The 16,562-nt window shown below is 45.2% G+C and overlaps 1 protein-coding gene across 1 annotated transcript in view; it reads left to right on the top strand.

Moving 5' to 3' along the window:
* The window catches only part of DDX27 (DEAD-box helicase 27), a 168,026-nt gene that overhangs the window by 37,461 nt on the left and 114,003 nt on the right, over nucleotides 1-16,562 (top strand). The window contains exons 3-4 of the mRNA XM_085619398.1: nucleotides 10,905-10,967; nucleotides 11,733-11,967. Coding sequence (XP_085475524.1) covers nucleotides 10,905-10,967; nucleotides 11,733-11,967 — 298 coding nt within the window. The remainder of the gene's footprint in view (nucleotides 1-10,904; nucleotides 10,968-11,732; nucleotides 11,968-16,562) is intronic.

Here is a 16,562-nt window from a genome sequence, read left to right as displayed (position 1 = left end):
CACAAACTCCAATTCGCATAAAGGCCTTGTACAGACACATTCAAATCCACATCACCATCACATACAGGCCATAAATCCAGAGCATGCTGAATTGCTTCTTTTGCCAGACTGAACGCATCTTGCTGTGGTTTATCCCATTCAAATGCATTCTTTTTACGAGTGACACGGTACAAAGGGGCCAATATTTGACTCAAATGAGGAATATGCTGGCGCCAAAAACCAAACAATCCAATGAAGCTTTGGGCTTCTTTCCTATTCCTCGGAACTGCAAAATCAAGAATTTTCTGTTTAACCTGAGGGATCACTTCTCGGTGCCCCTCATGCCAATTAATACCCAAAAATTTCACAGCCTGGGACGGACCTTGTAATTTATCCGGGTTGATTTCCCAACCTTTCTCACGCAGGCTCTCAATGACTCTGTCCAATTGGGTCTGAACTTCCTCTTGTGTTTCGCCTTGGATGAAAATATCATCAATATAGTGACATATCTGAATTTGCGGATGAACCGGTACCTCAGCCAAATGCTCTGCCACCAGCCGGTGACAGATCGTAGGACTATGCACATAGCCCTGGGGAAGACTTCTAAACGTCATCTGACGCCCGTTCCACGTAAAACTGAATTGTTCCTGACACTCAGGGGCAATCGGAATCGAAAAGAAAGCATTAGCAATATCAATGGATGCATACCATGTACCTGGATGTTTTTGGATTCTTTCAATTAGGGTAATAACATCCGGTACTGCAACAGTCAAAGAGGGTGTGTGTCTATTCAATTCTCGATAATCAACAGTCATGCGCCAAGAATTATCACTCTTACGTACAGGCCAAACAGGATTATTCCAAGCAGAAGTAACTGGGGTTATAACTCCTGCATCCACCAACTCCTGAATAGTGGTACTAATCTCTTCATGACCACCTGGAATACGATACTGCTTCTGACAAACCACTTTTGTCGCCTGGGGAACTTTTATGGGAGGCATTCTTAAACGACCAACCCGTACAGGCCTGGACGATATATAATGTTTAGTTCCAAATTGGTAACATCCATCATCTAAGTGCAAAGTCATTCCTTTCAAAATATCAATTCCAATTATGAATTCTAAGAGTGGCACCACTAATACAGAGTATTCTTTTCTAGGAATTCTACCTATTCTCATTTCAAGTAAAGTTTGAACTGCGGGAGTTTCCTTTCCACCTAATCCGGTAATTGTAAAAGGCTGACCTTTAAACTTCTTTGATTTTCCATGAATAAGAGTGGCCTCCGCTCCTGTATCTACCAATGCTCGGGCCCTTTGGACATTACGATGTCTCCAATAAATATCAATATCTACATAGGGTCTATTATCTCTATGAGCCCATCTGTGTACTGGAGCTTGACCTATTTCCTAGTCATTTTTACTGCGTTCTGTGTGCCAGGATAAATCAGGATAAAGACTCTCACGTTTCTCAGGTATCGATACCTCCTGTTCATATCCATCTCTATTACGAAATGGATTCCTGTCCTCTGCATTGTACTGCGGGTTTCGATCGGCCAATCTGTGTCGATCCTCTCTCCTTCTCAACTCAGGGGATTGATCCCTATCATCCCTACGTCTGCTGTTAACATAATCATCTCTCCCCCTCTCTCTTTCCCCCTCTCTCTCCCTGTCTCTCTCACGACGGGGGGACAAATCACGTACATAACGTCGATCATCACGACGATCAGAGCGCCCACGGCGGTCGTCATCACCGCTACCGTCAGAAAAACCACGATCACATTCAGTCGTCCGAACACGCCGGGCACCCTCCTTTCGATCCAAGCCACGTTTGCGAAACATTTCCCACAAACGAGGAGTAGTCTCACCGTCAATGTCCTCCTTCCGCACACCATCGGCCACAAGACCAAAAAATATATCACGTCTAGTAAGTTTATTGTCACCAGGAGTACGAGTGTCAGGCCGGGACTGCCGTTCAGGTTTAAACCACTCACCCAACTCACCGAGTTGGCGTACCGATTCCAGCACCATAGATAACATGTTACCAGTCTGATTAATCAATAAAGTCATCATGACCTGCTTATAAGCAACAGGGGAAGAACGAATAATACGGTTCCGCACAGAAGATGTCAACAAACCATCAAGCAACCTGTCAGCAGTATTCAGAAAAATTGCCGTTTTCATCACCTCCTCTTTGAGACGTTGTGCAGCATCGCGCAAAGTATACCACGGTTTGTCATTCACAGGCCAGTCAGACTCAGTAGGATATTTTTGATTACAACCCTCAGTCGCCAATTGAAGCAAAGTAATTTGACCACCACCATTAAAGTTAAGAAAATGATCCTGTACAGTAGAATCCGTACTCAAGGAACAAAATCTCAAACAATCGCCAGCATCCAACATAATGCCAGCAGCGCCCAGTTCATAAAGGCGCACCATCCATGTGAGTAAGGTCTCACCAGCTCGCTGCCGAAATCGCTGCAAAATATCACTAATTTCTTGTTGAGTAAAATCCTCCAGAGAGTCTAAAGCAATACCATTCGGAACACCGGGAGCCTGCTGTAACTTCCGCCGAAAAACTGGATGCACCGAGACCGCGGGACGAGCATCACAAGGAGCTCGATTAGTACACGTAGAGGAACAATCAGTGTAAGAAGCATCGACCCCACTCAAAGGACGAGCGCAATCACGGGGTGCACCATCAGAGGCGCAAGAAGCAGACTTACAATCACGGCCTGAGCGAGAGGACTCGCGCTTGGCAGACTCCTCACCCGAGGAACGAGAATCACTCGAGTTCCAGATATTACCATCCCATTCATCAGGATTCCAATCCAGTCCGGCTTTCGCCACGACCAGACGCACCTTTCGCGTCGAAACCCGACCACGCCGATTCTTGTATTTATAACGAGCAATTCGCACAGCCGCCCTCTCGGCAATAGTTTGGTAAGTCTCAAGTTTGTCAGCAAGCAACGTATTTTGACACCGCAACAAAGTATGAGCATTCCGAATCTCAACAAAGTTCGCTTCCACATCCTGATGCAATTTTTGTAACTTCAACAACCTCTCATGCAGAATGCTGTACGCAGACAGAACAATCCAACCTCTACGCCCCAAAACGAGAAGCTCATCACCCTTAGATACCGGCGCCTTCTGTAAACAAGTAACCACATTAGCCGGCTCCGCCAGCTCCAAAAAAGAATTCCAATTCTCACTCAAACCAGTAGAATCAGCCCACTCACGGGCTAAGGCTTCATAAGGCGTTGAATCCCAGCCGGGAATATCAACGGGCAACTTAAAAGTAGATTTCGACTTTCTAGAAAACATCTTGGAAAAGAAAGAGAAGAAAAAGAGAAAGAGAAAAAAACTATACACACAATTATATACAAATAATATACAAACGAAACCACGCACGCGCCGAAAGCAAACCCGATACAACCACAACGCACACAGGTTTCGTAAACGGTTCGTGACGCCAAATGTTCTGCTTGGGTTTTCGGATCAGATAGAACCCGCTCATCAGAGCCTCACTAACCCAGCCAGAACGTTACCCTCTCCCCCTCCCTAGGGCCTATTTACAATAGGTAACCACATATATCTACCACCTAAGGACAGGGAATTCCTACTCATACATACCAAGACCTCTCATAATCGGCGGCCTCGCGATCCCATACGGATCCAGACCTCTCTGCCCATACGACAGTCTCAGCACAAGTGGCGGCCTCGCGATCCCATACGAATCCAGACCTCTCTGCCCATACGACAGTCTCAGCACAAATGGCGGCCTTGCGATTCCATACGAATCCAGACCTCTCTGCCCATACGACAGTCTCAGCACAAGTGGCGGCCTCGCGATCCCATACGAATCCAGACCTCTCTGCCCAGACGGCAGTCTTAGCACAAGTGGCGGCCTCGCGATCCCATACGAATCCAGACCTCTCTACCCAGACGGCAGTCTCAGCACAATCGGCGGCCTCGCGATCCCATACGGATCCAGACCTCTCTACCCAGACGATAGTTCATACGATAGTTCATCCTATGATCACCATAACATACAAAAAGGGAATCAGTCTCACTATTCATCAGATCACACAAGGACTGCCAGTTCGAGCATAGCCTGTTCTCCGGTTCGAGGGGCTCCTCTCTCCCTTATTCAGTTACCACTTACCTGATCAGGGTTAACATCTGTTCATGTAGCCGCAGCTGACTAGAAAAATAGGCTACCCTCTCATACAAGAACACGCAGCACATGTTGGTTCACTACAAACTGGGTACTTTATTACTCATTACATACGCAATCATATAACATTACAATATAACACATAACCTGCAAAGAAAAGTGAAAGATTAAGTTGTACACTCTAATAAGAAAGGGTCGACATCACCTTAGTAGTGTGTAGCCTGCACTCAGTGGTCATCTAGGTTCCCGTCTCGTCTGTGCCTCGGCTCGCCTGGAAGTCACACCTCTGCATTCACGGATACACGTCTGCACCACTATGCGCTGTTCCCTTCACCCTTCTCCGAGTCACTGGGACCTCTTCCTTATCGGCTACTCTCTCCTCTCTGGCTATTCTGCTAGGAGAGTATCTGTCTCTCGGTTTTTCTCCGCCTCCAAGATGGCGTCTGTCTTCCCTGGAATAAGTAGTAGCTTTATTGCTAACGGCTAGATGCCGCCTACGGACTGAACCTGTAACTGCCTCAAACTTTCACTAATATAGAGGTGCGTTTCCTCATGGAAAATTCCGGCCCGTAACCTGCCGCCCACCAAATTCTTGTACCTCCCCGTACCAAGGACACGTTCCCAGCCGGCCGGCCTGATGTAGTGTCTTCGGCATGAAGAAAAATACAATCCTTCGATAAGGGCCGGCCTGAACCGGTTCTCTCCAAGCGAATAACACCTCCTAACTAAAACATTACATTTGACCTAGAAGCATCCCAAGCTGCCGGAGCAGAAAGAAAGATGGAGTCTCTCCCGTTTGAGGCCTACCAGGCCTGAATTCAGCACGGCTCCATGAAATACCCTCATTACAGGACAGGTTATCCCTAATACTAACGAATCTATCCCCTAGGCTATGTGTGCAAGCCCTGATCTATGGGGAAGAGCACAGGATCATGTCGAAGTGCCTAGTAAATAGGCTCCATTCACTACTCTAACCCTTAGACTTGAATGGTAAGAGACTGAAGTCACATTCAATCACCTTTCAACACAAGAAGGCCGGGAAAATCGAGCAGAACAACCACCAAGACATTTTGTCTCTTCCTTTATGTATTTTAGCCAAGGGATGTGTAGGGCTCTTTCTAGCGCAGTACAATCCGAAATTATAAGTTGGTTTAAATTTGGGGAAGGTTGCGCCCAGATTCTGAGCCATCGTAACAATGGGGCAACTGCGATCTGGTCCGAAATATACCCCATCCCCAATTCTTCATGCAAACGGGAGTAGCTACAGGGACCCCAAGGAGTTTGCGCATAAAATTATTCTCTGCCACTTGTATGCTTTTTACGTCCTTGTAGCCCCAGATATCACATCCATACGTAGCCATGGGAATACATTTTGTGTTATAGAGTTTCAAAAGTGCAGGGAGGGGTTTTGACCCTAGTCTTTTTGCAAAGTCCAGAGGGGCCCCAGTCGCTCTAGCTAGAACGTTCTTTTTAAGTGTTCTTTGCGCACACTATGTACCTTGGTCATCAAAGAGTACCCCTAAGTATGGGAACGTGGGTACCTTAGTTAATTCGTCCCCATTACAATAAAATTTGCCCTTGGCACCCTTTTGAGGGCCTATGGACATTGCATGGGATTTCTTAAAATTCGTGATTAAATCTAGTGAATTCATAAAATCTAAATTGTTTTATAGAAGTTGCTGCAAGCCCCTTGCAGTTCTAGACAGTAAGACTGCAGCGTCGGCGTACAGCAATGCGGGGATCATTTTGGTGCCAGCCCTAGGTATGTACTTGCAGCATGATATTAGGGTGTCCCCCAATTTATTAATGTATAGGGTAAATAGCAGGGGAGCCAAAATGCACCCCTGCCGGACCCCCCTTCCTACTAGCCAAGAATCTGTCAGGCTGCCGCCCTCATTAAACCGTACCGCGGCCATGGTGTTAGCATGTGCAGTATGCAGGAAGGATATCAGTTCTGCACCTAGCCCTACATCACTAAGGACCAACCACAGCTTAGACCTATTGACAAGGTCAAAAGCTGAGGTTAGATCCATGAATGGCAGATGCAGAACACCTCCCTTGGCAACGGTGTACTTCCCGATCACCAAATGGAGATTCATGCATTGATCTAGTGTCCCTTTCCCCTGCCTGAATCCATATTGGAGATCGGAAATAACATTTGCGTGATAAAGCCAGGCTGTGAGGCGATCCAGAACTACCTTACCCATAATTTTAGACGCAGAATCTAAAAGCGAAATTGGCCTATAACATGCCAGATCGTCACGGGGGACCTTTGTAGGTCTCGCCTGAGCCAGCACTTTAGCGCTGCTCTCGCGAGAGCTTTTGTAAAAGGGGGATTTGTAAGTGCAAACCAGTACTTTCAGGCCGCCAACTACAGTGCATGTGCACCCGCCAACTACAGTGCATGTGCGCCGGGCGCGCGCACCATTTGGCAGCCTGCGTGATCATTTTGCGGCCGCTTTGATGTTCTCAGTGAGCCGCGCGGCCACGAAGAACATCAAAGCGGCCGCGAAAGTGCACACCCTTTGCCACCCCCTCCCTTATCCCACTTCCTGATTGTTTTTAATGCAGGTTTATACAGCGCAAACTCGTGCCGTAGGTACTGGAGCTCTTTAAATGAGCACAGATTACGTTACACAAAGACACATTCAGGCACGGGGAGATTAAGTCATTATTATGGTGGCCAAATGCTTAACTTCTTTTTGCAGGCAGCACAAATGCTTACGTTTATTTTGCAGGCGGCAAAGAACAAAACAGCGGGACGGTAAAGCACAGTGCTTGCTTCCTTTTATTTTCCTTCATTTCACGGACTCTCCTGGGACCACACCTCTAACTGTAATCGGTACATAGCGGGACGGTAAAGCATAGTGCTTGCCTCCTTTTATTTTCTATTATTTCACGGACTCTCCTGGTCCGTAATTTTTGTTGAATTTGGGGAAACACCAGCCAGCAGCTTTCATGTAACACGGCTGGTTTTTGATGCGTGTGCAGTTTTGTTTTGTTTGAGTGCTTTTTTTTTAATGCAGGTTTATACAGCTCAAACTCGTGCGGTAGGTATTGGAGTGCTTTAAATGAGCACGGATTACGTTACACAAGAACACATTCAGGCACAGGGAGACTAAGTCATTATTATGGTGGCCAAATGCTTACTTCATTTTGCAGGCGTCACAAATACTTAACTTTATTCTGCAGGCACAGAACAAAACAGCGTGACGGTAAAGCACAGTGCTTGCTTCCTTTTATTTTCTGTTATTTCATGGACTTTCCTGGGTTCCTACTTTTTGTTGGATTTGGGAAACTACACCATCACAGCTGATGTCAGCAATGAGCGTCACGGACTCTCTTGGGTCCGTGCTTTTCGTTGGATTTGGGAAAACATGAAGTATTCTTTTTTCTCAACTTTAAAAAGGTAATTACATTTAGCGTGCATTTAAAAATATGCGAATGCGATGGGGATGTTGTCTTTTTAACCCTTACTTTAGCAGTAACCTATATTTTTTTTAGGAGTTTATCATCCTGCTGGTTGTTCAGTTGCATCTCACAGATGCTGCGAGCCAAGAGATTACAATCTTAACTGCAAGGCTCAAAGCACTTAATTAGCTTGTCCTGGTTTCCTTTCCCAACTTGCAAACACATGCTAACACTTCACACTAAACCAGACGTTCGGTCTGAGTTTTTTCCCTAAACAAATGTCAATAGATTATAATCTATCAGCACAGTTACAAAATAAAGGTGAACTCGAAGTTATTTTAACCAAAATTGAAAACGTATTGACCAAAACCACATTATTTTTTTTAAAAACGATAGTACTTTTTTTTGTGTGAGTGCGTTTGGGAATTTTATAAATTGGATATAACATGCTTCAGGGTCTATTTACACTTCACGCGCACTGGCTAGCGGCATGCGCGCACCTTCTACATTTTGGAGTCGGTCCCTGAGGAGTAGATTGTGTGTAATCGGTACATAGCGGGACGGTAAAACACAGTGCTTGCGTCCTTTCATTTTCCGTAATTTCACTGTCTCTTCTGGGTCCGTACTTTTCCTTGGATTTGGGAAACTATACCATCACAGCTGATGTCAGCAGGGAGCGGGAAACTTGCTGATGTATTTTGGCAGTGAGATATCCGTTGGAACACATTTTGGAGTCGGTCCCTGAGGAGTAGGTTGTGTGTAATGCAATAGGTCTTGCATTTATTTGAGTTTGAGCTATTGGCATTGTAAATGACAATGCCTTATATTTATGTTTTGGTTTTAAAATAAATAAATAAAAGGGATTGTTATTTACAATGCCAATAGCTTAAACTCGCGTAAATGCGAGACCGATTGCATTGCAAATGCTTGTAAAAAAAATAGGGACAATGACTGCCTTTGCCCATGACGGGGAGGGGGGGGAGCCGTAAGCACATGCGGCATTAAAAACGTGTTAAAATCTTGGCCCAGACTTCGGGGTCTGCCTTGTAAAGGTCAGCTGGTACCCCATCAGGACCCCCGATGTTGAAATGATGGCTTTATAGACCTCATCTGTTCAAAGATGGAGAGGGAAACTAACTAGTCCGGGAACTGTGTGTCCCGCGGCTTCTACTAGATTCTTGTTACTATAAATATTGCCAAAGTGCTGGCAATAAGGCTCACCTTGGGACCCAGCAGGTTTGCCAATGGTGTTTAGCCATGGTGAACTGTATCCCCGATGCTAAAGAAAACAAAAAAGGTGCTATGATGCGGCAGTCATGGCTTCATTTTGTACGGGCGTGCGTGCCTACAAAATTGAGAGCTTTTTTTTTTTTCTTATTAACCGTGTTTTGCTCACACGAGGGAGACCACTGGAAAACACATGCACTCTCATGGATTGCATACCCACCCCCCAAAAAATAAGCATTTGCAATGCAATATGTCTCGCATTGGCGCAAGTTTGAGCTATTGACATTGCAAATAACAATGCCTTTTGTTTTTGTTTTCTTTTTAAAAACATAAATAAAAGTCATTGTTATTTACAATGCCAATAGCTTAAACTCGCGTAACTGCGAGACCTATTGCATTGCAAATGCTTGTTTATGTGAATTTCCAGTTAAAAAGAAAGCATGGGTTAAATGGAAAATACAGCAGCTTTTAATATCTTTAATAAAAATTGTTGTTTGATACTAGCTTTTTACAGTGATCACATGGTATCTAAAGGGCCTGCCAGGTTAAAAACTGCTCATGAGGTTGAGTTACTCTTTTGGGAACTGCATTAGTGATCTATTTCAGCCTACACTTCAGTATATATTGTGCACAGGTCTATTTATGAATCGGTCTCAGTTCTCTAGGGTCAAACTGTTCCTGCATGTCCTTCTTTGTTTTTGCACCCTCCTATACAGTTCACTATGGTCAATTTGAGCCCTCTTTTATTTTTTAAACAGCAGGGAGGAGGGTGCTCTTTTACACATTTTGGCCACTCCCTCTACTCACTCTGCCCTTGATGGTTCAACTTAAGTTTAATCATTTCTGTTTCTATAATAGCAATACAATGTTATTTGCTGTTGGCTGCCCATCATATGGTTGACACCGCTTTCCAAGAAACATATCGTCTGTAACTGTGCCTTGTTAAGTTAGGCCAAATGAGAGGCTGACCTCTGAGGCCCTCCCAGCGACGTGAATAGTAGATGCCTTACACTACTACAGGAAGAAGCTGACTAATTGCAGCTCTTTTCCTTTGATGCAAAAGATGACCCATTAAAGTATCCATTTGGTGTGATGTGAAGAGGAGCCTTCATTAGTGCTCCTACAATTATCAACTTTTTGCCAGTGTACAATTGCTAAACACGCCGTAGAAATGGTCAGGCTTCCCCTCACTGGGTGCCCGGCTGGGCCTCATGTGAGTATTCACCTTGTTTGTTTTCACTTACAGGAGTCGGGTGCACAACTTTCGGACAATTTATTATCCATCTAATTTCAGATGTTTCTCACTGGTAGGTCCTGGTGAGACCCCTTACTGGAGTTTGGGTCGAAAGGTTTTTGACACATATCTAAATGAACCAATTGAAACAAATGTGGTTGAAGGCTAGGAACAATGACTATGTATTGAACAAATGGTCGTTTTTGTTGATTGCAAAACTTTAATATATGTTATAAATTGTCACTCTGGTAATATAGCTTCTAGTTCACTTGGGACACCGAGCACTTTTGTTTCTACAGTACTACAATGTAAATATACTATTTGCACTAACATTATTGGCCTGTGTACTGCATTCTGTGTGATTGGTCTTCTTCTCTGACATCCGTATACCAATGGTAACTGCCATTGTGCACCAAAAATATTAAGTATCCTGTACATTGTCCACATGAACCGCTGTCTCTTTAATGTGTGTTAATTGCCATGGTACCTTGTGAGTAGGGTTGCCTTTGTTTTATATACATAACACTTTGAGAAAGTTAACATCATGAAACTTACCGGTATTGCTGCCTAGGACATTCCTGGGTACACATACACTGCTTCCTCGTGTGTGCTTGCAAAGATTCCTCCTGATTTAGATGTCCAGGCTTTCAGTTTTTTGTAAATGTTTTTGGTTTTTATGGGGTTCAATACACATGTTGACCAGCCTCTCTGAGACCATGAATCGGGTGGATTCTGTTCATTCGGTGCACTTGAAGGGACAGAGTTAGGTGGGAGTACAACTTCCCGTTTATCACTCTAAAGATTCTGTCTAAAGCAGACAGCCTCTTAGTTGCAGAATGTCGTATATGTAGCTCAACTATATATATTTTTTCCTATGCAGAGAGCAGCAGCAACAACACTGGATGAAAAAATTGAAACTGTGCGAAAGAAAAGAAAAAATCAGGTGAGGAAACTGAACGTACCTGCCAGATATCTTTAAAGGGACAAAGGTAACTGTGGTGTTTTTGAGTGAATAATGTGATGACACTGAAGGGTAGCAAGAGGCTTCACAACAATGACCTGCCACCGGTGTTTTGGTACCACTGCTTAGTAGTAGAATATGGGGGTCACTGAATGTCGAGAAATAGATTGTCACTGGATTAAGTATCACTGAATTAAAGCATTAGGGTATTGACCCCTCAGTACCTTCAGGGAAGCAGCAGCTGGTGCAAGCATTTGAGATTCCAGCAATAAAGGGTAGCTGGCACTGAACTGTGGTATAAAAGAGTTGGGCTCATGCACCAAAGGGCATTGGTGCACAGGATGATGGTAGTTTGTCCAAGCAGGGGTTTCATGGGTGCAGGAACCAGAAGGCAGCATGGGGCTCTGAATTTGTATTTTATCAGGGATTGCCAGGCACCGGATTGCTGCGGTATAAGAAGGGGGCTGAATTATTAGATATAGTGGGTGAATGTACATGGAGGCATCTGTTTATCAGTACAAGTGGCTCCGGTTTAAGGTGGACTTAGATTTCATAAGGATGTCTGTGGATCGAGGAGAAGTTTAGAGATTCAGTCAGCAGGGAAGCGCTTGATGTTGCAGCACAAGTTAAAGGAGCTTTGAAGCATTTGAAATCCCTTCATGTATGGATGCCCTCCAGTTTGGGACCATGTGGCTTTGTCACTGACCCCCTGGTGTTATAATTTTACATATCTGCGGTCTTTTCCAGGAAAAGTCATCTAAAGAGGCCAAGCTTGTAAAGAGCGGAGGTGATGACGAAGAGCAAGAAGTAAAGAGTGAGGAGGAGGAAGAAGAAGAAGAAGAAAGAGAGGAGGCTGAAAGTGGCATGGAAGAAGAAGATGAGGAGGAAGAAGTGGCAGCAGATGAAGAGGCAGCAGATGACGAGGACGATGATTCTGAATCTGAATTTTCATCCGCAGATGAGAGCGTGTTGACGAAAGCAGGTATAGAGTTCATCCTACAATGCTCTTTTCAGCCTTGGGGGTTAATACAGGCTCTGCGTTCTAGGTTTCCTGTAATTCATGAAATATAGAAAATCTTTATCATCTCCACCAATAGCCCATGTGGAGATTATGATTTGACTAGTCCTTCCAAACCTTATTTTATTTTTAAAGTTGTGTATAGTGCGAACATGACCCAAGCGGGTATCGGAGCGCTTTACATATACGAGATGAGGAAGACCTAGGTAAATAGCCATGGGAGAAAAAGCACAAAAATATATATCAAGAACACAATAATATATTGGCAGGCACACTGAGATCAAGCATATGCCCCGTAGCGTATTAAGCAGCAAAACAAGATGGGAGACAAGAGGAGTGAAATTTGTAGTTCAGCGCAGTGTTCAACAGTAAGGCTTTCACCTCTCATTTGAAGGCAAATGTTGAGGGAATCAGTCTTGTTTCCACAGGTAGGCAGTTCCATATTATCGAGGCAATTCCAGAGAATGTACGATTGTAGGTTTTCTTTTTTTTTTTATTTCTTCGGTTTGAGCAGAAGTGTGCTGGTGCTCCTAGAGGGCCGGGAGAATCCCGATAGTACGAGCTTATTTGCCAAGTAAAGGGGAGTGTTGTAGTGTATCGCTCTATGAGTCATACATGCAATTTTTAACTGGATCCTTGAGTCAAACAGAAGCCAGTTGAGCGATTTCAGGTCCAGCGAGATGTGGTTGGTTTTCCTAGAGCCAGTGATGAGTCTAGTCGCAGCATTTAGCGATGCACTAATGGGGGCTAAGCTGAGTTTCGGAAAACCGCATAGAGTAGCACTGCCGTATTCTAGTCTGGAGATGACTAGTACTTGCACCGCAGATTTAAAGTCATCTTGGGGAAGGTAGGGTTTGAGTTTTCTTAGGATGCTCAGTTGGTAGTTAGCTCCTTTGGTAGATGCTCTGATGTGATACTGCATGTTTAGGTTCTTATCGAGCACAATTCCTGGTGATTTCATGGAACCAATGATGTGAGGTGGCAAGTTCAGAGTTGAGAGGTTTTAAAGATATTTCTCAACAATCGTGGCTTGCTTAGCAGGAGAAATGAGGAGGAATTCTGTTTTAAGGGCGTTTAGTTTGAGGTGGTTAGATGTTAGCCAATTAAGAGTTTTGTGCAGGGTTCCGTTGAATGACTTGATATCTTTAGGGGAGGCGATTTTCATGTACAGATGGGTGTTGTCCGCATATATGTGATATTGGATGTATGAGTCTTTGAGGATAACAGTGAGTGGTTCCATGAAGAGGTTGAAGAGCGTGGGGGAGAGCGAGGATCCCTGGGGGGCACAGAGTGAGCAGGGACTGGAGTTGGAAAATGATTGATTAGATTAGATTCTCTGAGTTCTATTGTTGAGAAAAGAGGCAAACCATTTTAGAACAGTGCCTGAGAGCCTCATCCTACATTCCAATAGGCTTAGTGGATTGTCATGTTTGACAGTGTCAAATGCTGATGAGAGATCAAGTAGTATGAGTAGGCAAGACTCGTTCTGGTCAAGCAGGGTGAGCGCCTCATCTACTATATGAGTGATGGCAGTTTCAGTGCTGTGGCCAGGACGGAAGCCCAATTGGAATTGGTCAAGCAGTTGAAATTGCTCAATGTGTTTGTGCAGTTGTTCGTGTACACATTTCTCAAGTAGTTTTGCCAAGGTATTGGGGATGTTTGTGATTGGCCAATAGTTATTCAAGTCTTCAGGGTCTGCTGTGGGTTTTTTGACAATGGGGAGAACTAGGCCCTCCTTTAGGCAGTCAGGGATCACACCTTGCAGGAGAGACGCATTGATGATCTTGGACCAGAGTGGGACCAGTGATCCTATCATTTCTTTAAAGAAGTTGGATGGGAGGGGATCATTGAAGTGATTTGACGGTTTCAGGGTTGAGAGGATGCTGAAGATGGCAGTGTCGTTGATGGGTGTGAATAGACTCCAAGATGCACGGTTTTTAGTGGAGTGAAAGGGCGGAATAGGAGGGGACGAGTGTAAGGAGAAGTCAAGAGAGGGTGAGAGAGCCATCAGGGCAGACTTTGGAGCTGATTTGATCCTGCTCGCCTTTTCAGGAAGAAGTCGGCAAAGTCATTGCAGTTAGGCTGAGGGCAGGAGATGAGACGGGATTGAGTAGGAGTGGTATTGGATTGTGACTTAATCAGCTCAAACAACCTTTTCGGGCGATTTTTGGCTTTGTCCAGTTGTGATTTGAAGAAGGTAGCTTTCACCTTTCTGATGAGTTTGTTGGATCTACTCCTTTTTAGTCTTAGGATTTATAGTAGATCAATGGATGGAGCGGATCTCCAAGCGCGTTCTGCCAGTCTCATGCTGCGTCTGACAGCATTAAGGCTGTCGTTGAACCAAGGTTTGGAGTCTTTGATGGCTTTCGTTTTTAGTTTAAGGGGGTGCAGTTTCATTCAGGACGGACAACTTGGAGTTGTTAAAGTGCTTCGTGAGGTCATGCACGTCAGCCATGTTTGGAGGCTGCGGTAGGGAGATATTGCAGCGCTCTATAAGCTCATTAACGTTTGAATTTTGGAGCGTTCTTTTCCAGTGTTTTTGTTTTACTGGTTGAGATCTTTTGGGGTTCCAATTTTCTAGGGTACAGAAGGTGATCAGCTGATGGTTAGACCAGCCACAGGGGAGGATAGATTCGAGCTGTATGGAGTTGGGATTTGAGACGATTAGATCGAGGGTCGATCCTAAATTGTGCGTGGGTTTGTCACAGAATTGAGTCAGGCAGAGGTTAGTTAGGAAGTTTTTGAGACTGTTTACCGCCTTGTCATGTGGATCATTCCAGTGGAGATTGAAGCCACCAAGGAAGATCTGGGAGCAGTGTCGTCCCTGATTGGAGGAGATGGCTTTCATAGTTCGTTCAATTAGAGGGAGGTTGTCACCTGGAGGGTGATAGAAGATGTGCAGGCTGCATAAGGGCCTATGTTTGCTAGTGATCTCTATGGATAAATATTTACAGGATGAGAGATTAGCCGAAGGGGACTGTTTTGCTGAGAGAGAGTTGTTGTAGATACAGGCTATGCCACCACCCGTTTTCTTAACACAATCGAGTCTGATAGTGTTGTGGCTTGAAGGGACTAGAATGTCAAGGGTGGGACCTGAGGAGTCGGTGAGCCAAGTTTCGGTGAGGATAAGGAGGTCTAGATCCTGGGCGAGGATGAGATCGGCAAGGTCCGTGGCATGTTTCACAGCTGATCTACAGTTGAGTAACATGCATTTCAGGTGTGGTTTGTGGTCAGTGAGCGGGGGCTGTGTGATGGGGTTCTGCATGAGGTTATTAATGTTTAAGGCATTGGCGTTGAGGCTGGGAGCTCTATGTGGGTTGGGGGTGACGCTTTGTATAGCCATCGTTTTGCCATGTTTGGGATTAGTTGATCCAGGCGCCATTGTAGGGGCGGTTTGTGCCGTTCCAGTGGGGTCGGAGATGCCTATAAGTGAGGAGTTGTAGGCTTGGAGGAGGGAGAGAATATCTGATTCAGATAAATGATTTTTGAACTGGCAGGTCTAGATTGAGCGTTGGCGTAGGTAGTGGATATCCAGTCTTGGCTTGGGGGTTTCTGCCCTGCGTCACTCGGTACACTGGGGGAAGGAGATGGTCTATAGGGGTGAGGCTTGATCATGAGCTGGGACCCCTGCGTAGTCTTGTTGGAGGCGAGGTCAAGGGCCAGGACTGAGGTGATGTTAAGATTTTGAATGCCAGCTTTGAGTTTTAGAAGTTCTTTGTTAATTTCTTTGAGCTTAGATGCAAGATCAGACTGTGGTTCATAGTTCTTGTGGAGGAGAGAAGGAGGGTTGTACGCTAGGGTGGAGGTAGACTGGTCCCTGGAAAGGGGACAATGAAGGGGGGGGGGGGGGGCATCTCTTGCGGAGGATTTCTGTCTCTGCTGTGCTGGAGAGCACGGTAATGTAGCGCTAGAGTAGGCAGGAGGCTGTGGTTTGGGGGGGGGGGCGAAGGGTTTGAGGGTTAGAGAGTGAGTGGGGTCTTTTGGTGTTGCAGGGGAGAAGCAGTCAGGGAGGAGTGTGGGCGAGCCTGCTGTGTAAAGAGGGAATTATGTACGGAAGAGTCAGGAGGGAGGAAATTATGTGGGGAAGAGTCAGGAGGGAGGGGCTGCTGTGGGGAGGGGGTTTGAGTAGGAGAGAGCCAGGAGTGGCGGAGATGAAGTGGTGGTGATCGGAGCTCGGGATATCTTTTGCTCCAGCATTAAGGGAGTGGCTATGTTCAGGTCCGTGTCTTAGGGAGACAGTGGGTGAGTCTTTGGAGCCCAGATTTGGCGGAGCTGGGGCCCTATTTGTGTTATTGAGTGTAGTCGGGGTGATCAATAGGTGGTTGTGGCAACTTAGCGAGAGATCAAGACGGTCCTGTGGCAAAGTTAGAGGAAGGACGTTCCTAGAGTGATTTGGAGTGTCAAGTGATTTTTTAATGAAGGAGAATCTGTCATCAAATATGCTCAGGTTCCGATTAGAAGTTTGAATTAGGATATTCCCATTGTTGTATAGGGATATGGTAGCATTAGCACTGAAAGTGGGTGATGACACAACTAAGAGTCTTATACTGTGAGGAACT

This window comes from Triturus cristatus, chromosome 7 (genome assembly GCF_964204655.1).
Source record: "Triturus cristatus chromosome 7, aTriCri1.1, whole genome shotgun sequence".
In the NCBI taxonomy this organism is placed as follows: domain Eukaryota; kingdom Metazoa; phylum Chordata; class Amphibia; order Caudata; family Salamandridae; genus Triturus; species Triturus cristatus.
Note: the sequence above shows the minus strand (reverse complement) of the source record. Positions and strands in the feature narration are given on the sequence as shown.